At 42.6% G+C, this 22,855-nt stretch overlaps 2 protein-coding genes across 11 annotated transcripts in view; one reads left to right on the plus strand and one right to left on the minus strand.

Annotated features, from left to right (window-relative positions):
* The window catches only part of LOC134223873 (flotillin-2), a 619,172-nt gene extending 601,532 nt beyond the window's left edge, over positions 1 to 17,640 (minus strand). For 2 of the 9 annotated variants that reach the window (XR_009982757.1, XM_062703088.1), the window contains exons 1-2: positions 17,021 to 17,639; positions 16,164 to 16,474 (exon numbers count right to left, since the gene is read on the minus strand). Coding sequence is in view for 8 of the 9 variants with exons in the window: in XM_062703088.1 (XP_062559072.1) it covers positions 16,164 to 16,212 (49 nt within the window). In the remaining variant the exon portion in view is untranslated. Of the gene's footprint in view, positions 1 to 16,163; positions 16,475 to 17,020 lie in introns of all 9 variants that reach the window. The other 7 variants (XM_062703096.1, XM_062703095.1, XM_062703094.1 and 4 more) reach the window with 7 other exon arrangements.
* Positions 17,641 to 20,553: 2,913 nt separating this feature from the next.
* On the plus strand, positions 20,554 to 21,804 carry LOC134221335 (DNA polymerase alpha catalytic subunit-like). 2 transcript variants are annotated; one of them, XM_062700531.1, is made up of 3 exons: positions 20,554 to 20,815; positions 20,875 to 21,387; positions 21,511 to 21,804. In XM_062700531.1, the coding sequence occupies exons 1-2, from the start codon at positions 20,560 to 20,562 to the stop codon at positions 21,093 to 21,095; spliced, it is 477 nt and encodes a 158-aa protein (XP_062556515.1). In that variant the 5' UTR covers positions 20,554 to 20,559; the 3' UTR covers positions 21,096 to 21,387; positions 21,511 to 21,804. The 2 variants fall into 2 exon arrangements, with proteins under 2 accessions (XP_062556515.1, XP_062556517.1); XM_062700533.1 differs by having other exon boundaries at positions 20,887 to 21,387.
* Positions 21,805 to 22,855: the final 1,051 nt, after the last annotated feature.

Below are 22,855 nucleotides of genomic sequence, written 5' to 3' on the forward strand. Positions count from 1 at the left end.
TCTAGACAATTTTCGGTTTGGAAATTGTCTCGACTTCCCTGGGCATAAAAGTATCATCGTGTTAGCCTCATGATATACGAATGCAAAAATGGTAACTTGGCTTAGGAACCTCGCAGTTAATAACTGTGGAAGTGCTTAATCAACACTCTGTCAAAGTGTTGGGATATAATGCCAATAAGAAGAGAAGAAGAAGAAGGTCTACATGCGTACTGAAAGGGCTGACATCTCTTCCGAGGGTGGACCTTACACCCGGATTAGGGTGCCCAGGAGGCCCCTGATGGTGACTAAATTTGCTGATATTTCCCTCCGTTTTTGAGAAAACAGAAACAATTTTAGACGAATGACCTATTCGGTCTGATGTCATTTTCGGCCAAACAACATTCTCAGACGAATGATCTCAGTTCCTCACAAATCTCTCTTTTGGCTAAATGACTCTTTATGGCGTTTGGCTAAATGGCATCATTGACGAAGCAAACAAACCTTTAACAAACCTTTAAACAAAGTTTTATCAAAATTATAACAACGTCTGCTATTGATAACAACTGTTGATATAATTTAGCTAATTCCATTCCCTTTGAAAAAATATTTTATCCAATTTATAACACGATATGTTTTATTAATTTGTTATAATTTTCAGTTATTTTAACCACTAATAGGCCACAATTTATTACAGCACCTGTTACAAACAAGCATTTAACTGAATAACACGGTCTGCTATAAATCAGTCATAAATCTGTTACTTTATTCTGTCTATTCAGTATATATCCCCAGCTAGTGTCCCGAAACCGGTTCCGGATGCCCAAAACTAAGCAACAAGATTTAAAATTAGCTCAAAGGCAAACAGATGAATATTTTCTTCTCGATTTGATCTTGAAAAGTTAACATGTGCATAGCATAGCATAGCATAGTTACGGTGTACCTCGTAGATTGGACACTAGTGATACTCATGTTTTTCTTTTGAAATCCTTATTCAGATTGCTATCAGAAATCAAGGTGTGCTTGGACCTTGATTTCAATCTAGGATAAATATCACAAAAGCACGAGGATTACTACTCCTGGCCACGCCTATCTTCACCGTAACTTGGGAGGGGAAGGAAGTGTTGATGTAGTACTTACTTAACGAGAGGCCACCGACTCAGCGACACCCTCATAAGTACCACGGAGTGGGATATTGGGGAAGGTATTCGTTGGGTCAGGATTTGCCTGTAGCTGACAATGTGACCGTAGGCACACACACATACATACATACACACAAACAGACCTCAATTCGTCGAGCTGAGTCAATTGGTATATAACACTATGGGTCTCCGAGCCTTCTATCAAAAGTTTGGTTTTGGAGTGATCATATAGTCTTTACGTATACGCAAAGGAACATGGAACAATACCAATACCGCAGCAGCATCAATATTTTCTGCTCTTGAAAATTTGAGTTTGAGGAACAAATAATGTTTGCGTCTATCTTAAACGCAGTTGTTCTAGGTTCTCCCACTTGTCCAGGAGTTAAGTTCAAATGGTCTACCAGGTGAACTACACCTGTTAGCACACCGACAGCAACACAGCGTGTCCATATTAGTCCCTAGAATTGAGCACAGATGTTCTAGGTTCTCTAAATTGTTCGGGAGTTAAGATCACTTGATCTACAAGGTCAACTACGGCTGGATCCAAACTAATAGCAATCATACGTATCCATTTATGTTCCTAGAGCCCTTGTGAATGCTTCGCTATTTAAATAAGTATATGGCAGATATTCTAGGTGTGATAACTAAAACCGAAGCAGCATCAAGATTTTCTGCTTTTGAAAATTTGACTTTGAGGACCGAATCATGTTTGCGTCTATCTGCCAGGAAAATGTTCACAAAACTGAAACTTCCCAGCCTAACATGATCTAAATTTTTAATTAATGATTGTTTTTCGTATGCATGTTTACTAATAAGGCACGTTTTAGTTAAAAATAATTATAAAACCACTCCACTTGTATGGAGCTTCACATAATGAGTGGTGGCTCTATAATCGATCTTTTGTAATGAAATGAAAGCTAAAGATTGCTACCCTCAACGAAAAATACGGAACTTACGATCTGTTTTAATTTATATGAGAAAATCGCAAAACAATTTATTTTTCCTTGTATCTCCTAACTCAGTGATTCCCGCGAGCATCACGCCCATTTCTTTGTTATACTCAGGGAAGCTGTCAAGTTCACATCATTATGATGTTTAAGCACCATATAAAGCATGAATTGTTCTATCATCGTAATAATTAATTTTTTTTCGATTTTGGCAACCCCTTTCTTTTTTAAATTGCTTATAAACTGCCTAAATCTCATAATCCACGTAAAAAACTGGTTAGACCCCGAAACTGAATATTGAGAAAAAATGCTTAGATTTTAAAATCCGCGTAAAGAATCGTCACAGTGTGTCTAGTGTCACAATAAGTGAAGAAACGTAAAATATCATGAGAAAACAAAAAATCATTCCATTTTAGGAACATAAATTTTTCGAACGTCTTGCCAAAGTCGAATCGGGTCTGTACAGGGTTTGCAGAAATCGCTCTCAATAGATAACGAACAACGATAAAAAAGAGGCAAAAACTGTTCCGAATCATAACAAGCCATGATATCAAATTTATCAAACTTGTATACACTTGCGAAAAAACAGAATCGGATAGGCAGCCCCCACAGAAAAATGGTGATTCTCGCTTTGTTTTCGCTCCTTTCGCACAGCTGTCTGGAACAAGTTGAAATGCATCATCAGAGCCAGTGCTCCCCGCATTTGGAGCTTTCTAAAAGAAATTTATCATGGGGTATAACATCCCGAATCAGTTCTCTATCATGACAGCTTGCGAAAAAAGTTTCTCGCTGTGTGCTACGTATCGTATATGTATACAGAGATGATAAGTGAGAGACTTGCTCTTTCTCTTTAGGATTCAATCCCTGGGTCTGTATATGCATCATGAAGACGCATGGTTGCTCACCATGTAACTTTTACTGTATATAAACAATGCGGGCCCTTCCAAATCGGTCAATCCGTTCGTAAATTAAGTCGTGATAAAGACCTGTTGGTGTTTACTATAGTAACATGATGTTTTGTGCTCAATATCAAACCAAAGAGATATATCTACTTAGAACTAATAACAAATAATTTTTTCACAAGTAAAATAACACGAACGTTTTTTTACCTTTTTCAAAGTGTCATAAATTAAAGTGATTTGATTGAAAATGAGTTGCAATGCGTATTTATACAGTCAATTAGATCTATTTTGAGCAGGGTTTTGACTTCTTGTATCAATGAGACCAAAGCAAGCGTTTTTCGGACCAAGGTCTCCCTTTTTTCGTTGTCTATGTTGAGGATCATCTTTCACTCATCGATATTTTCTCTAAAATCAGCTTAGGAAGATAAACGAAAATCTTGCCTATTAGATGATAATCCTTTTTCGTTTCATCAATTACAAAATTGTATGGCCGCGCCGGGACACTGCCCCAAAATAGTAACAATTATAGCCGTAGGGATTCGCTTACTCTAGCCACATCACCACGCTATCTGTATGAAAGTAATACGTTATTTGTTTCACATAAGCTGCTACCATTTGCATTATTGATGATGCCTAGAAAAGACTCGAATATGAAAGAAAAAGAGCAAATCAACGTTTGGCGGCAATCGAAGTGAGAGAAAAATTGTTATCACTCTCTAGGCTGTTTTTCCCCGATTTTTTTTTGTAAGGGAGCATCCTGTGATCCTGAGATTAAGTGAGCATTACAAACCCTGGTTTTGAGGTTCAATAATGGTTGTCATCGAAATTTTAGCGCTAATTTTTTTTTCTTCACATTCCATAAATGCTGCAAAATTCAATTGTGGGCCCCCTCATTTTATTTACAAATCAACGAACAGGGATACAATCCAAAAGAGAATGAAAAAGTGCCTCACTTATCATCTCTATATGCATATACGACAATACGACATAGTAGCAACCGTGAGAGACTTTAATCGAACGCTGTCATGATATAGAACTGATTCGGGAGGCTGTATACCTCATGATAAGTTTCTTTAAAAAAGTTCCAAACGGAACTTATTGTTTTTGCAGGTATTTGTTTTTTCGCACTTGTATACTGCCCATGATCGCATTTTTGTAACATTTGCATTTTGGTTGATTTTCTAAATCGTTTGTCAATCCTCCCCACATACTCAATCATTTCCAGCTTACCACAGATAAGCAAGATAGTAAAGCCTATTTTACTGTTGTGGGATTAGATGCAGTAAATTGTGCTTTCTGAACGATTCACAGGCTTTTTACAAAATGAACAAAAATGCGAGTATTACAAATATGCAATCATGGGCAGTATACACTATACAAGTTTAATAAATTTGTTATTATGGCTTGTTATGATTCGGAACAGTTTTTGCCTTTCTTTTATCGTTGTTCGTTATCTTCTGAGAGCGATTTCTGCAAATCCTGCAAATCAATCAATATCGCTGTACTTGCCCCCTAACTATTTTTTAATGACGTTTTTATGCAATTTTTTATAACTATTTAGACACAATTAATAGAAATAGAGTGTTATTTATATATTATAAATTTGGGCATGCCTAGTTATTGTACACAAACTTTTTGGAACTAGGCGTTAAGCGATTTGCTTACAATAATTTGCGTTCGACGGGGAGTCTTATCCCATTATTTTCTATTGAAAATTGGTCAGAAATATTTTTTTATATATAGAAAGAGAAAGGCATTATTATCGCTAGGATGATTAATCAGTTTTTTTAATACGAAAATCAATTTAAACATGAAATTCATATACCTAAAGTACAATTTCAGACCTTTCTCATGTGATTGTTTTCAATATCCTCCCAAATGCACGAGAAAGGCATCATCACTTCGAGGTGGATTGATCTGACCTTTTTATTGCTTCTTGGCTATTAGAATAAATAAATAACAGCTTTTAAATTTAGGTGGTGTTCATTATTTCTTCTTTAATTTTAGCATCTTCTCCTAAAGGAACCAAAATTGCAAACACTCCTATTACTGCTGTATTCACTTCCTCTTGTGATGCTCAATTGGATTCCGCTATTCTATCCGACATACTATTTTTTTTCTTTATTTCTGTGAATTTTGAAATGAAATGAAAAAATATAGTTAAAGTCATTATAATCAGCCATACTATCTAGCACAAACGGTGTAGTAAAATAAAGACAATCAGAAGAACATGACTAAGAAAAATCGGATTTGCTAACCACTTAATGTGATCGATTATTTGCATTCAACCGGGGTAAAAGTTTCAAGTTCCATATTGAGCACACCCATTATACTGCTGCAGTGGAGAATCCTTATATGTAGGTATGTATTTATGTCTACACCAAGCTTACTACGGAGTACGAACAGCATGCAGTAGAAGATGGAAACGCCTAAAAATAGATCGGTAAGCATATTTTAAAGCGACTGCAGTGAGCATTCTTCAAACAGTGAGAAGAAGTACGAGAAAATTACGTCAAAACCTGCTACTGCGACGAATGGAATGGTACCGCAGTTCTGTACTCAGCACAAGCAACTAGCCTTCCAATCGCTAATCAGGACGATCTATCTGATTCGACGGGAGGAAATTATATGTTTTACCATCTCGTCACGGCACCGTGGAGTTTATAGTTTCCAAAGCAAATACGGGAGCTGCCACTGTTCTGTGAACGTCCACGCGCCCCGTCATGGCGTCACCATGTCCCGGCAGTAACGTCATCTTTTCCGGTTTTTATGTGTGTCTTCCTCGCATTTTCTCCCCTTCGTTGTTAAAAGCATTTCGTCTTCTGCACTCACAGCACAGGTCTGCATACGGTGCCCTAGAAACCGTCGTTCACTCGTTCAGTGAACAACACCATTTTCGCAGTTTTTCCCGTACTGTGGCATCGTGTTACTCTCAACGGGAGTCAATGTAGTCCAATGCATTGGGCCAAATAGGTGGAGCACACGCAAAGGATATCCCCTCCTTTCTGCCTGACCGGGCAAATGATACTTTAGTAGCAAAGCTTTGCCGGTTCCAAAGCACGATGGAAACTATTTTTGGAGAAAACACAAATATTGGTTTTTCATTCTGTATTCGGATGCTTTCTATCTTCCCACAGAGAAGGAGACTACAGGAAAAAAAGCGAAAGCCAGTCGCCAGTTAAGCAAAGGAAGAGACCCCAAAGATAGAAACAAAAATCGATTCATCAACTATGTCACGGCACCGTGTCACTCTTCCTCCTCCCTGGGCGTCATCGGAGGCTAAACGTCGTGACACGCGATGCGAAAATAGAACTACAGGGACCGTCTGTTCGATGTGACTCTGATTGATAAAGCCCTCCAACACCATCGGCTTTTCACTTCACCGGCACAGTCACGATCCCATTGGGGACGATTTTTGTGGTGTGGCAATTTAGAATTTATGCCCTTTTGCTTTTGGGATTTGATAAAACGTGTTTTCGGATCAGTTAGTTTCGACACTTTGCAATTGACGTTTGACCACCACGTTCGTAGAACAGAAAGGTTTTCGATTCGGTTTGGGTTGGGTTCTTCATGCGTACATAAATATCGTTGGGACAAGATAAGTTATATGTTAGAAGGAATGCACATGGTAACTGGCGGGAATTTGTCCGCATATTGCTCAGCAATATTTGCGGACATAATACATATATTATGCTACAATTCGCAAACTTAATCATTTAGATACATTGACCTATTTGAATTTGAAATTAAGAGGCCTTACACTTTTGCCTATAAACCCCTTCGTCGGAAAATACAGTTTATAGTCAACATTCTCTTACAGTGGTAATTGCCGGTGACATAGAGCAGATGTACCGCTAGTCAGGATAAATGAAACGGATCCCGATTTTCTACGAATTCTATGGGCAAAATAATACGGGACAAAAATCGCTTCATATTAATCGACTAAATGTGTGCAGAAGCTGTTGGAATCCCACAAAGAAAAGTTTCCCACAGCGATTGCAAAGGCAAAGAACTGTGCTTACGTCGACGATGTCCTGACTGGTGCTGCCACGGGAGACGAAGCAGTAATTTTGCGACGTCAGTTAACATCCATATTCGCCGCTGGAGGTTTTCACCTGCAGAAACTGGCGTCCAATAGTCCAGCGATTCTCAATGACATCCAGAAGATCAAGAAGTAAAACTATCAATCGAGCTTAACGATACTCGCACGATTAGGGCCCTCGGCATACACTAGCAGCCGTGCACCGCGGCGAGTTCCAATTATTCTACATACCGGACAAAATCTATTAGCGCGGACCAAAACGGACGATGCTTTCGCAAATCGCCAGTATCTTTGATCCGCTAGGATAGTCGTCAAAGCGAGTAAATGCAAAAAATGTAGGACTGGGATGAAAATTGTATTAAAATTGGCTCTCGTTTATGCAAAATCATTTGTTAATACTTATGAATGATGCTCGAAAGAGTATGAAACGACTATAATTTGCTTTTAGATGACACACCTATTCTACCTTTTTAGATGGAGCCAATAAAGTAAATCATAAAAACGCAACTTAATCAACCATAGGCTGGTTTCGATGCTGACGACATGAACCTCCAAGCTCCACAGCGCTCATCAATTATAAATATATACGGATACAAATTTGGTGGATCTGCTGTACGTGGCTGAACACTCTGACTGATATGAGCTGTGTGTAAACGTGAGATTCCTAACTGCCAAACGCAATGAAATCAGATCGCTGTACGAAAATGAATTCGGACCTCATTAGAAGAACCAAAAACATGATGTTTGAAGTTCAGTGCCAATATTACCTCACTTTTTCTGAGTCCGAAACTTAAATGGTGCGCCTTTGAGTTGAGAGTCGGTGTACGCTATTTCTATCGAAGGGTATAAATAGCGGTACCTTATTAATCTAAAGTGGCTTCACATAGCAGCATGTCCTTCGTTTCGTGCAAAGCTCATTGCGCATCTCCTTTCGATAGCTCTTTCGTATGACAGTTTGCATGGTTTGCTCGTTTCGAGTCGAGGTGCGCAATGCCACCCCTGGACTAGATCCAGCCTTGAAGAATAGTGCTCTCGAACCATCGACTTGGCCAGAAGAAATTATGTACCAGGACCAGGAGTTTGAGGACAACGGTTCCAAAAAAATCGGAGGCCTTCCACCGCCATACCAACCTCTTCACCTGCTGCAGCATGACCTATCGTAACCGCAAACTAATTTCTGCGAATCCTAACCCCGAAGAAGACTCTATTGCCGTATTGACCAGATGCTGTACACATCCAGGACGCATTGCCACCAGCACTGACCCGACCAAGTCGTGCTTGCCGGAATTTGCTGTCATATGAGTCGTTCTGGTCCTTCGGTCGTGGTTGACGACGGAACTTCCCGTGTGTGTGCTTAAGAACAAGTTTAAGTTGTTCCAGTTTTACGCCGAAGTCACACAGTACACTAGTGTTTCAGTTGTGGACGTCCTGCTGAATCACCGATTGTTGCGTGTACATCTAACCTAAGACCACATGTGCCAGATATGCAGCAGGTGAATCAGTCTCTTGATCCACTCCTACTCCCGTTTCACAACCGTTGTAAAGCTCTCTAGTCTGCAACTCCAACCAATTCACAAGAAAACTCATCTCATATTCTTCGAGTCTACTGCCAGAATGTGCATGAACTAATTACAATGTGTGTACACAATTTTCAAGAGAAATTATTTCAAATTGCAACGGAAAACTCTTTGGAACTACCGAAAGAAATGCTTGAGAATCTCCCAGGGAAATTCTTCAAAATTATCACGGAAAATTCTTCCAAATTTTCAACAGCAGTTCGTCGGCATTTCCGCGGGAAGTTTTCCGAAACGGTCGTGGAAAACTCTTTGTTATTTCCACGGAAAACTCTTCCGAATTTCTATTGCAATTTCTTTGAAATTTCCAATGGAAATGCTTGGGAATTATCAATGGAAAATCTATCGAATTTCCAAAGAAAATTGGCAAAAATCTTTACGAGAAATTATTTGAATTTCCACAGAACAGTCTTTTCTAACTAAGAATTTAATCACAATCTGGTAACTCTTTGAGCATTTATCAAAAATTTAAAATTTGCACGGTCATCAAAATGTAGTACGATATTTTAGTTTCAAAATACGTTTTCAATAATGGTGGTGAATTGAAATATAGTTAGCAATAAGGTAGCAGTCAAAACGATTAATGCAAGAGATGGCGTTTTTTCAATGGTAGTAAAATCGAAATTTCATCACTATAAAAACTACTAATCACTGCAACCTAATTGCAGGAGATAATCTTTTCACCTCATATTTCATTCCTTACTTTCTTCTAAAACACCACCATTTTCCATCAATTTGCAAAATACCTTTTGTAACCAGGTAAAAAAATCTCCCAAAATGGAAGAACATATGTACTGCCCATGATCGCATATTTGTAACATTTGAATTTTGCTTGATTTTGTAAATCGTTTGTCAATCCTCCCTACAAACTCAATCATTTCCAGTTTACCACAGATAAGCAAGGTAGCAAAGCCTATTTTACTGTTGTGGGATTAGATGCTGTAAATTGAGCTTTCTGAATGACTCACAGGCTTTCTACAAAATGAACAAAAATGCGAGTGTTACAAATATGCGATCATGGGCAGTGTAATGATTCATTTAATGCTTGCAAAAAAGCGATGAGGAGGCAGCGCGAGCGGTCGCGCTGCAGCACGGTAAACGGCAGAACGTGGAACGTTATAGACGGAAGCGGAAACAGCAAACCCGCCTTTTTCAGGAGAAGAAACGCCGCCTGGAAGAAGCGGAGTGCGAGGAGATGGAACAGCTGTGCCGTTCTCAAGATACACGCAAGTTCTATCAGAAGCTCAACGCATCCCGCAAAGGCTTCGTGCCGCGAGCCGAAATGTGCCGGGATAAGGATGAGAGCATCTTGACGGACGAACGTGTGGTGATCGAAAGGTGGAAGCAGCACTACGAAGAACATTTAAATGGCGCTGAGAGTACAGGCAGTGAAAGTCAAGGCAGCGGAGGAAATGACTACGTCAGTTCAGCGGACGATGGAAGCCAACCAGCCCCCACCTTGAGGGAAGTTAAGGATGCCATCCAACAGCTAAAGACCAATAAAGCAGCTGGTAAGGATGGTATCGGAGCTGAGCTCATCAAGATGGCCCCGGAAAAGCTGGCCCCTTGCCTGCACAAACTGATAGTCAGAATCTGGGAATCTTTTCTTTCAAGAGACTTGGGAGTATCGCCTCAAGAGACTTTGAAGCCTCTGTAAAAGAAGCTCGGAGGCCTCCGAGCCTTTTATGCCACCTTTTAAGAGGCTTTAAAATCTCCTTTCAAGAGACTAGGAAGCCTCCTTTCAAGAGGCTATGAATTCTTCTTTCAAAAGGCTCGGAAGCCTCCTTTCAAAAAGCTCGGAAGCCTACTTTCAAGAGGCTCTCTTTTGAAGGCTCGGGAGCCGCCCTACAATAGACTTGGAAGCGTCCTTTAAAGATGCTTTTAAGAGGCTCGGAAGTTTTCTTTCGAGAGGCTCGAAAGACTGTTTTCAAGCTGCTCAAGAGGCTCGGAAACCTTCTTTCAAGAGGCTTAGGAGCCTTGTTTAGGGGTCTCCAGTAGCCTTGTGAGCAAAAGCGTAGGATTGCCAATCCGGAGATGGTGAGTTCGATTGTCGGTCCGGTCTAGAATGTTTTCGGGTTGGAAGCTTTCTCCACACCCTGGGCATAGTGTATCCATTGTACTTGCCACACAAGATACAAACTCATGCAATGGCGGGCATAGACTATTCATCGACTTCAAAGCCGCATATGATACAATCGATCGGGACCAGCAATGGCAGCTAATGCACGAACACGAATTTCCGGATAAACTGACACGGTTGATCAAAGCGACGATGGATCGGGTGATGTGCGTAGTTCGAGTTTCAGGGGCATTCTCGAGTCCCTTCGAAACCCGCAGAGGGTCTTTCGTGTCTGCTATTCAACATCGCTTTGGAAGGGGTAATACGAAGAGCAGGGATTAACACGAGTGGTACAATTTTCAATAAGTCCGTCCAGCTATTTGGCTTCGCCGACGACATAGATATTATGGCACGTAATTTTGAGAAGATGGAGGAAGCCTACATCAGATTGAAGAGGGAAGCTAAGCGGATCGAACTAGTCATCAACACGTCGAAGACGAAGTACATGATTGGAAGAGGTTCAAGAGAAGACAATATGAGCCACCCACCGCGAGTTTGCATCGGTAGTGACGAAATCGAGGTGGTAGAAGAATTTGTGTACTTGGGCTCACTGGTGACTGCCGGAAATGATACCAGCAGAGAAATTCGGAGACGCATAGTGGCTGGAAATCGTACGTACTTTGGACTTCGCAAGACGCTCCGATCGAATAGAGTTCGCAGCCGTACCTAACTGACAATCTACAAAACGCTCATTAGACCGGTAGTCCTCTACGGACACGAGACATGGACGATGCTCGTGGAGGACCAAAGCGCACTTGTAGTTTTCGAAAGGAAAGTGCTGCGTACCGTCTATGGTGGGGTGCAGATGGTGGACGGCACGTGGTAGAGGCGAATGAACCACGAGTTGCATGAGCTGCTGGGAGAACCATCCATCGTTCACACCGCGAAAATCGGACGACTGCGGTGGGCCAGGCACGTAGCCAGAATGTCGGACAGTAACCCGGTGAAAATGGTTCTCGACAACGATCCGACGGGCACAAGAAGGCGAGGTGCGCAGCGGGCAAGGTGGATCGATCAGGTGGAAGATGACTTGCGGACCCTCCGTAGACTGCGTGGTTGGCGACGTGTAGCAATGGACCGAGCCGAATGGAGAAGACTCTTATATACCGCACAGGCCACTTCAGCCTTAGTCTGAATAAATAATAATATTCATAAGTAAACATCCGAGCCTCTTGGAAGGAGGCTTCCGAGCCTCTTGGAAGTAGGCTTCCGAGCCTCTTGGAAGGAGGCTTCCGAGCCTCTTGGAAGGAGGCTTCCGAGCCTCTTGGAAGGAGGCTTCCGAGCCTCTTGGAAGGAGGCTTCCGAGCCTCTTGGAAGGAGGCTTCCGAGCCTCTTGGAAGGAGGCTTCCGAGCCTCTTGGAAGGAGGCTTCCGAGCTCTTGGAAGGAGGCTTCCGAGCCTCTTGGACGGAGGTTTTCGAGTGTCTTGGAAGGAGGCTTCTGAGCCTCTTGGAAGGAGGCTTCCGAGCCTCTTGGAAGGAGGCTTCCGAGCCTCTTGGAAGGAGGCTTCCGAGCCTCTTGGAAGGAGGCTTGAGGCCTCTTGAAAGGAGGCTTCCGAGCCTCTTGAAAGGAGGCTTCCGAGCCTCTTGAAAGGAGGCTTCCGAGCCTCTTGAAGAGCGGCTTCCCGGCCTCTTGGAAGGAGGCTTGAGGCCTCTTGGAAGGAGGCTTCCTGAGCCTCTTGGAAGGAGGCTTCCAGGCCTCTTGGAAGGAGGCTTCTGAGCCTCTTGGGAGGAGGCTTCCAGGCCTCTTGGGAGGAGGCTTCCGAGCCTCTTGGGAGGAGGCTTCTGAGCCTCTTGGAGGAGGCTTCCAGGCCTCTTGGAAGGAGGCTTCCAGGCCTCTTGGAAGGAGGCTTCCAGCCTCTTGGAAGGAGGCTTCTGAGCCTCTTGGAAGGAGGCTTCCGAGCCTCTTGGAAGGAGGCTTCCAGAGCCTCTTGGAAGGAGGCTTGAGCCTCTTGGAGGCTTCCAGGCCTCTTGGAAGGAGGCTTCCAGGCCTCTTGGAAGGAGGCTTGAGCCTCTTGGAAGGAGGCTTGAGCCTCTTGGAAGGAGGCTCTGAGCCTCTTGGAAGGAGGCTTCCAGGCCTCTTGGAAGGAGGATTTCGAGCCTCTTGGAAGGTGGCAGCCGAGGATGTTGGAAGGGGGCTTCCGAGCCGCTTGGAAGGCGGCTTCCGAGCCTCTTGGAAGGAGGCTTCCGAGCCTCTTGGAAGGAGTTGAACGAGCCTGCCGAAAGGAGGCGTCCGAGCCTCTTGGAAGGAGGCTTCCGAGCCTCTTGGAAGGAGGCTTCCTGAGCCTCTTGGAAGGAGGCTTCCAAGCCTCTTGGAAGGAGGCTTGAGCCTCTTGGAGGGCTTCCAGAGCCTCTTGGAAGGAGGCTTCCTGAGCCTCTTGGAAGGAGGCTTCCGAGCCTCTTGGAAGGAGGCTTCCGAGCCTCTTGGAAGGAGGCTTCCGGGCCTCTTGGAGGCTTCCAGGCCTCTTGGAAGGAGGCTTCTGAGCCTCTTGGAAGGAGGCTTCCGAGCCTCTTGGAAGGAGGCTTCCGAGCCTCTTGGAAGGAGGCTTCCAGCCTCTTGGAAGGAGGCTTCCTGAGCCTCTTGGAAGGAGGCTTCTGAGCCTCTTGGAAGGAGGCTTGAGCCTCTTGGAAGGAGGCTTCCAGGCCTCTTGGAAGGAGGCCTGAGCCTCTTGGAAGGAGGCTTCTGAGCCTCTTGGAGGAGGCTTCCAGCCTCTTGGAAGGAGGCTTCGAGCCTCTTGGAAGGAGGCTTCCAGCCTCTTGGAAGGAGGCTTCCAGGCCTCTTGGAGGAGGCTTCCAAGCCTCTTGGAAGGAGGCTTGAGCCTCTTGGAAGGAGGCTTCCGAGCCTCTTGGAAGGAGGCTTCCGAGCCTCTTGGAAGGAGGCTTCCTGAGCCTCTTGGAAGGAGGCTTCCATGCCTCTTGGAAGGAGGCTTCCTGAGCCTCTTGGAAGGAGGCTTCCGGGCCTCTTGGAAGGAGGCTTCCGAGCCTCTTGGAAGGAGGCTTCCGGGCCTCTTGGAAGGAGGCTTCCGAGCCTCTTGGAAGGAGGCTTCCGAGCCTCTTGGAAGGAGGCTTCCGAGCCTCTTGGAAGGAGGCTTCCGAGGCCTCTTGGAAGGAGGCTTCCAGGCCTCTTGGAAGGAGGCCTGAGCCTCTTGGAAGGAGGCTCTGAGCCTCTTGGAAGGAGGCTTCCAGCCTCTTGGAAGGAGGCTTCCGAGCCTCTTGGAAGGAGGCCTGAGCCTCTTGGAAGGAGGCTTGAGCCTCTTGGAAGGAGGCTTCCAGGCCTCTTGGAAGGAGGCTTCCGAGCCTCTTGGAAGGAGGCTTGAGCCTCTTGGAAGGAGGCTTCCGGGCCTCTTGGAAGGAGGCTTCTGAGCCTCTTGGAAGGAGGCTTGAGCCTCTTGGAAGGAGGCTTGAGCCTCTTGGAAGGAGGCTTCCGGCCTCTTGGAAGGAGGCTTCTGAGCCTCTTGGAAGGAGGCTTGAGCCTCTTGGAAGGAGGCTTCCGAGCCTCTTGGAAGGAGGCTTCTGAGCCTCTTGGAAGGAGGCTTCTGAGCCTCTTGGAGGAGGCTTCTGAGCCTCTTGGAAGGAGGCTTCCGAGCCTCTTGGAAGGAGGCTTCCTGAGCCTCTTGGAAGGAGGCTTCCGAGCCTCTTGGAAGGAGGCTTCTGAGCCTCTTGGAAGGAGGCTTCCAGGCCTCTTGGAAGGAGGCTTCCGAGCCTCTTGGAAGGAGGCTTCCGAGCCTCTTGGAAGGAGGCTTCCGAGCCTCTTGGAAGGAGGCTTCCGAGCCTCTTGGAAGGAGGCTTCCGAGCCTCTTGGAAGGAGGCTTCCGAGCCTCTTGGAAGGAGGCTTCCGAGCCTCTTGGAAGGAGACTTGCGAGCCTCTTGAAAGAAGGCTTCCGAGTCTCTTGAAAGGAGGGAGGCTTCCGAATCTCTTGAAAGGAGGTTTCCCCACTTTGTTAAACTAGACTTCCGAGCTTAGTAAAAAGAGGCTTGCAAGCTCCTGGAAAGAAGTATTCCGAAGTATTCTTAAAACGAGGCTTCCGAGCAGAAGGTTTCTGATCTTATTGGCAGGAGCCTTCCGAGCTTCTTGAAAGGAGGCTTACAACTTGCTTCGGAAGGAGCCTTTTGGAAGGAGGCTTCCAAGCTTCTTGCCACGAAGCTACTGAGTTTTTCGAAAAAAAAATGGATTCATGTCTCTCAACTAGATGCTTCAGAACCTTTAGATTTTTTATTTTAGTTCGGAATTATTCAATATTTTGTCTCGATCAGGTAGACCGCATTGATTTTTTTTAAATTTGTTCATTCGACGCTTTGTCCTTATGATCTTTTGTCCCACAACCCTTTATACGCTGCTCTGCTTGGGGTAGACAGGATTCAAAAGTCTTCGAACTACTGATCGCCATGCATATTATGCATAATACAAAGTTTTGGAAAAAGATTTTTTTTTAAATATTTAAGTTTTCATTGGAATGTATTTCAAATCCGCAATTACGCATTTTTGTTCGAGGCACCCCCTGGGGCCAGCAAAGGTACCCCCAGGGGTACAAGTACCCCAGGTTGAGAATCGCTGTTTTAGGTGATAAAATAGGAAATGTGACAAAATCGGAAAAAAAAAAGGTTGTAGCGGCAAACTACGTGAACGGAACCGGAATTTCTTATCAAAAAGGCTTACGAAATTATTGACAGGTACTCAGAAATAATTAATAACAAACCACATGCGGTGAAAGTTATTTCCTGAAACACATTTTTGTTTGTGGTATTATATTTACAAACATTTAAATTAATTTAGTATCAACAGTGGAGTTCAATAAAACAAATTTTCGTTTCACTTGAGTTTTACCTAAAACTAAATCTGTCGCAAATGCGCAAAGTGATTCAGAATATTCATGCAAACCGCCCCAATTTGCGAAAAACCGCGAAAATTGCGAGATTCGAGCAAGTCGCAACAACCCTGGGAATAATTCTTCTCGCTACGTAGATCATAACTCAATTGATGTTTGTAAACGTAAGAGCTGCTGTAGGAAACGCAATCTACTTTTAGGCGAAACCCAAATCTGCATTACAGATGCACTATGAAACAGCAAATACTTATACTCTATGCATAATATGTATTCAGTTTACTACACTTTACTTCTAGCTAAGAATAGATTTTCCACACACCCAATACCACAAACGTCTTCAAGTAGTGCACAATTTAAATGTACACAGAAAGCGTCATAAAATGTTTCAGCTCCAATTTGCTACACCATATACCACATGCTTCTTATATTTTGGAAGCAGCTAAACATGTAGCATTGGATAATTATCAGCAAGAGATGACGCATTTTACCCCGTCCCGCTAGATTGAAATTGATCGTAAGTATTAGTAGGTGCGGGGGACCGTGAATCTAATAGCGTTCTTATCACTGAAATTTATTACTGATTAAACGATGGAGCAATTGGTCAAAAGACAATCCACATTTTTAGCGCTTCGACTCACCTGATACGATTAGAGCCTCGTTTGGTCCTACGGTGTGTATGTTGCCCATGGTTGATCAAGCTGATGGTTTCCTACAAGCTAGAATAATCCTTTATTGAGTACCACAACACTGATCCGATGATAGAATGGATATTCGAGGTCACTTTTATGTACACGAATTAGCAGTCAATTAACATCTATCACACAAATGTGATGCACAATTCTCAGCACTGGAAGATTCTTCAAGTATTAGTTAGATTTCAATAGCACAAGTTAGGTATATACGTTTTATGATTCAACTGTAGTCTGACTCAGTTTTAGAGATGAGAATTCTAGAAAATAACACATTTTATACCATGATAAAAGAAAATTAGCCTTTCCATAGTCACTATGGCAATAAATTGCATTTCAAAAATGCATTTATACCCAAAGAAAATGTAGTGCCTAAGTACATGTATAAGGCAACACAAAATGATACGAAATTAAAGAAAATTTGGAAAACTTAAATAAACGCAATAAAATATTTTGACCTTTATGGAACGGAAGAATATTATTTTGTCAGACTTTAATCTAGAACAAGTTTTCGTGGCACACTATGGAAAGGGTAATCATGTTTCTCTAATGTTCATTCATATCCATATGAGACAGCTTTGCTTCAATTTGAGGAGTAGCTAGCTAGCTAATATTGAACTAATTTATGATGTTTTATTTCATGAGCAATTAGTCAAGCGAGTGCACAATAAACTTCCCCTGGCACATGCATCCTAAAGTTAATCAGCAAACAAGTATAACCGAAATTATTCCTGATAAGCGTTATAGTGGGCAGATGCCCTCCTATAACTTTGTTTTTTCCACCGGATATAAGCCCCAAAACTAACCACAAGGTTTCCGCCGCAATATCGTGACTGGCGTGAAATTATCGTCTATTTTTTTGTTCCTCCTGTGGCACGACTTTCATACGCTTGTCCTGGTGATTGACACTTCTAGGATTTCGCCTCCAACCCAGTTGAGGACTGATTCTCCCTGCCTCGCCTGATGCCCAGCAAATTGGAATTTCCTGCGGAGCAAGCTTTTCTGCTTTTTGTTAGCAAATGGAAAGCCGATATTCTTCCGATTGTGAAGGTTTTCTTCCAATATTACTAAACAAATTGCACTGGATTAACTACAAATCGAATCAATTTTCCGGTTCTCTCACGAAAACTTTCCCCGCTCTGGGTTTTCCGCCACTGACTTGTTTGCCTTCGACTGACAAATAAAATTTCGAGGCTTATCAAAACCGCTTGCACAATCCGCACGATAAGTAAACCAATCGAGTGCTGAATCGGTACAAATAATCCAACGAAACTGGACACTCCCGACGATGACAACAGCACCGGAACTGGAACGGACGCGAACCGTAATCCACCTCAGAACACGAAAGACAAGTGATTCGGTGCTGATTGGTTCTGTTCTAGAGACCAAGCTTGTGGCTTTAGTTTTTCCGAGAGAAGAGGATCATCAAAACAAAAATCGATAATTCTGCTGTGGTGTGCGTGCACCCGCAAAGCATGCAAGATAAACATCGTGGAGCACGAACTACACACACACATGCATGCTCAGAAAAGGACGATCTGACAAAGGATGTTTTGTTTGTGTGTGGCGTGTTTTTATTTTGAATTGAAGTTTGCCGCACGACTGTCAAAATGACAAAAATAAGTTCCATTTTTGATTGTGCATGTTGGCCATTCTGAGAAAAGATTTATTGCAGGGGAGACCGGGGCTGGTTAGCCAAGTTTTACTTTAGAATTTTTTGTACTCGTTCTGGTTATAGTCTATAGACAAAAGATATTTTAGTTAAAGATAAACATTGTCGCTGTCCGGAACATTTTTGACGTAAACTACACACCAAATTTTCTTTTCATGATCCAGCAAAACGATTTACTGGACAGTAACCAGCAATACAATGTTTTGCTGATACAGTATCCCCCCGCTTATACTAATGACACACTGGTGGTATAAGTACCATGGTACAAGAATCTTGAAATGAGTACCGTATCGATTATTGTCTTTATCAAAGATAGTCTTGGAATAATTTTCTTGTCCTCTTGTACCATGGTGCAAGTACCACAGATGTGTCCTTAGTATTATCCGGACCTCGCTAGTCCGACGACTCGTTAGTCCGGATCTCGCTAATTCGGATTTTTTTGGATTAAAATGTATCAACAAAAGATATTTTAGTTACTAGATAAAGATTGTCGCTGTCGTCGCTGTCCGGAACATCTTTTGCTGGCGAGGATAGGGGAGCTAAATGTCAAAGAAGGAAAATCCATACGATTTGAAAGGTATGTACCACACATGTTTCGGACAGCAGAACAAAGGGAACCGAAGCGACAATCTTTATCTAGTAACTAAAATATCTTTTGTTGTGTTGATACCCATTTAAACACATTATGCTGTCAGTTTCCAAATTTGTGCTGTGATTTTGTTTTGGTTCATTTGTATGGATTTGACAGTCGGATTAACGAGAGAAACCCCGATAGTCCCATACCACAGAGAAACAGACGTCTCACTCAACATATGTTCCATCTTTCAGCTTTTTAACGGTGGATTCAATTTTCTGTAGGTGGTCGATCGGCCACCGATGGCGCTTCCATCGGTTTTGTTTGTGTTTGACGTTTGCTCACTACCGCCATCTGGTTGCCGCTTGACCACACACGGGGTATCTAGCATTGGGCGATAATGTTTTCATGACGATGATTTTGATTGCATTTTGTTCTAAGTGAGACATCTGTTTATCTGTGCCCATACATTCGTCGGATCAGCGGGGGTATGCTGTATTCAGCATTTCTAATAACGTTTTGCTGTAATACAGAATTATACTTTACTGAACGCAAGTTGGCAAACTTATTTAGCTGATTACCAGCACTTCGTTTGACAGTTTTATTGGAATCTTGCAATGAACCTCACAAAAAGCTGAAAACCAGTAAAAAATATTACTGAAATTATTTCAGCATTTTTTATTTTGCTGAAAACCAGCAAAGTCACTGGCCTGTCAAATGAAACGTCAATTTATAACTTATACTCTGAATCTCAAGTTTTTTTTTCGAATCGTACATGTGATTTTTGGTGCCAACGTGTTTTTTCTTTTAAGTAAGTACATAATTAATTACGTATTACTACTTGATACTTGATGGGCTACAGCTCTTCGATGAACCTACGCCGAATGGAGTATCCTTCTCCACTGGACTCGATCCTGGGCCAATCGCTTCCAGTCGCCCTGGACAATGAGCGCCCTCAGGTCCTCTTCAACTGCAAAAAGCCATCGTGTACGCGGCCTTCCACGAAGCCTGCGGTCTCTTCCGGGTTCTCTACTAAATATTATCTTCGCTTGACGTTCTTCCGGCATACGAACAACGTGACTAGCCCACCGTAGTCTGCTGTGTTGTATAAGCTTAATAATATCCAGCCCTTTATACACCTGGTACAATTCATGATTCATGCGACGCCGCCAGATACCGTTCTCCTGTTTACCGCCGAGTATTGTCCGCAGCACCTTACGCTCAAACACTCCGAGAGCTCTCCGATCAGCCTCCTTTAACGTCCATGTCTCGTGGCCGTATAAAGCCACCGGAAGAATCAGAGTAGTATACAGCGCGAGTTTTGTTTTCGTTTGCAGACTACGGGACTTAAGCTGGTTACGAAGTCCGTAATAAGCCCTATTTGCAGCTGCAATACGCCTTTTCACCTCGCGGGTAACATCATTATCGCACGTAACTAATGTTCCAAGATACACAAATTCTTCTACCACTTCAAATTTTTCACCATCAAGCACTATTTCGCTACCACCATCGACCAACACATAGACGGAATGGTGCCCAGTTTTCCGAGCACCACTCAGTACCCCTGGGGAGTGACCGATTACAATTATTATAATAACCTGACCGTTGAGAAGCCCCTCAATTCGAATTGCGTCAGTTTGACAACAGTTGTCAGTTATGCTCATTTATTTATTTTCTTACCTTTGTTTTGTTAATCGCGCTCAAAATTTTTGTGCGAAAACGTTGTTAGTTAAAGCACAGATAACAGATATTTAAGCTAGAACAAATTTTATTGAAAATCCTGTGTAAACTTTTGAATTGATATACGTTGGCCCACTACTGCCATCTACTCAACTGATTGCGGCAGTACATACGGACGCAGCTGATTTACAACCGTCGAACGCAGCCAATGCATTTGACAGCCGCATTCGGGCTGCGTTTTCAATAACAATGATCCTTGCGCCATCTCCAATCGATTGCCAAACGCGGTCCCAATTTAAAATACATTTGAATTAACGGTTGCGGATATTTACACACGTATCGAATGCCAGCCTCAATATCTGTTATCTGTGGTTAAAGGTACATATATAAATAGGTTTCTTTTGATTGGATTGGTTTCCATGAATGGAAACATTGATCCGGATTTGATATGCCAGCGGTTAATGGCAATGCAGATTCCACAAGATAATTACTTTACGATGAGAATTTCATACAAGTTTAACGTGCTGCCACTGGCGCTGCAGATTACTCAGATTGCGGGAAACCTGATGAACCGAACTTTACCCAGGTGTTGGACCGAGAAAAACGAATTCTTCCTGCATGCATTTACCGAAAAGGACTACATCGCGCCGGATAAGGCTCTCAGAGCTGGAACAGGTAAGTTCTTTTTTTAGATCGTCAATGAAGTCATTTATAGAATAAACTTCTTTAAACAGATTTTAATCAAGAGAAACCGGAAGCGGCTGCTGATCGCAGCAAACCTGAAAATAAGGCGGCATACTCCGGCGGCCTTGTGTTGGAAACGATAAAAGGATTCTACGGCAAATTTATCCTGCAAATGGATTACAGCTCCCTTTACCCCATATCATCCGGTCCGGGAGTACCACATTTCATTCACTACGGTGCTATCGCCGACGACCGATGCAGTAGATGGTGAGAACGCCAGCAATCAGATCCTCCAAACAAGCGAAATGGGAATATTGCCCTGTCAAATTCTCAAACTCGTCGAGAGCAGAAAGTCAGCGAAACAACTAATGAAAGCACCTGGTCTGTCACCGGAACTTAACATGCAGTGCAACATTTACCAGATGGCGCTCAAGCTTCCGGCTTCCGGTTGGCGCTACACTAGATCCTGATTCTATGCTCAGCACATGGCCGCTCTGACCACACTAAAAAGTCGGGAAATTCTTATGGATACCAAAAGCATCGTGGAAAAACTGAATTACCAGGTTGGTGTTTACATATCACGTTTCTAAATATTTTCTTTTTGTGAGTCAACGCAGACCACCGCCTTTGACCACTTTTGCTGTTGAACACTCAATTAATTATCTTTTTCCTTTTCTGTCCAACAGCTTATCTATGGCAACATAATCAACACCAAAAGCATCGATTGTGACGAGCTGTTCAAGATCGATGCTAACAACAAGCACATCGTCAATAAAACATTCAAATGCTTGGATCTGAACGTACTACAAGTAAAAAAAGAAGTACCTACGCGGCTGTTTCAATAGCCAAGATCTGGGAAAAATTCGAATGCACGCATGCATGACTTGCATAACTGCAGTTATAGAACGTCTATGTAGTGGTAGAGACTTAGAAAAATCATTATCAGCAGATTTGTGCTTGTATAACAGCGATCGTGTAAAGACTTTCTAGACTAGGTTTTTTTAATCAAAGGCTAAGAACCCAAGTAACACCAAGCATTACAATATTGCACATATATCAATCACAAATCGGCATGCTAAATGCTAATTGCATTAGATCTGTTTTACGATGTGTTGTTGCATTTATTTATCAACTGTCAGACAACGATACTCTAAATCAGCAGTACGAATGCAGCGATGCATTACTGGTGCTTTATTTCAACATGCCAAAGTAATGAACCATTAATTCGATCTTATAATTGCCCTTTTCCACTTTAAGTCAACTTTTAGTGCTGTGTTTTTTACATGCATATATAGCTTCATGGTTACTTGGGAAGGGCCCCTAGTAGAATCCAAATCCATGTTTGAGACGAATATTTGCTCGACTGGGAATACTGTCGTCCGGTCAAATTACTGCTACATATCGCCATCGAGGAACTGGACTTACTGTTAATGAGCAAGCGCAACATCTACACTGCTCGCCTCACTATTCCAACCAGTTCTCAGCATTGGGGCCCTTTTCAATGCACTGGACAATATATGCGGATTTGAGACGCGGGCACTTGGAGACCGCTGTTCCATTTTGGCTGTCGTACAACTGACACGAATTCTTATTTGAGCTACAAAACTATTTTTACCAATAACATAATATATACATATTATAAATAAATAAATAATTTCAAATTACATACAATAGTGCTGAATAATTCTCGCTTAACTTTTCAAAAGAACCTACACTGCCGTAAAAAACCTTCCAAAGTTTATAAGTTTACCTTATGAAAATTAGCCACAAGGATTCGGTTTGAAAAACATAAGGTAGCCTTATGAACCAAAATGAACTTTAGATGAACCAGGTCCATAATGAACATTTATGTTCATCTTATGTTTGACTTACTAATTTCATTGAGCAACCTTATGAAATTTTATATGTTTGCTTTATGAAATTCTTACGATATCAATATATATTTTTACTCATGATTTATCATATTAAAAAATAAAGTAATTTCAGTGAATAATTATACATATAACTATGGTTTTAATACTTTATGAATTT

Source organism: Armigeres subalbatus, chromosome 3 (genome assembly GCF_024139115.2).
Source record: "Armigeres subalbatus isolate Guangzhou_Male chromosome 3, GZ_Asu_2, whole genome shotgun sequence".
Classification (NCBI taxonomy): domain Eukaryota; kingdom Metazoa; phylum Arthropoda; class Insecta; order Diptera; family Culicidae; genus Armigeres; species Armigeres subalbatus.

Coding starts and splice junctions, on each gene's coding strand:
- LOC134221335 (XM_062700531.1), top strand. CDS start 20,560: ATGAATGGAAACATTGATCCGGATTTGATATGCCAGCGGTTAATGGCA. Junction 20,816..20,874: donor GGCTCTCAGAGCTGGAACAG/GTAAGTTCTTTT, acceptor TTCTTTAAACAG/ATTTTAATCAAGAGAAACCG.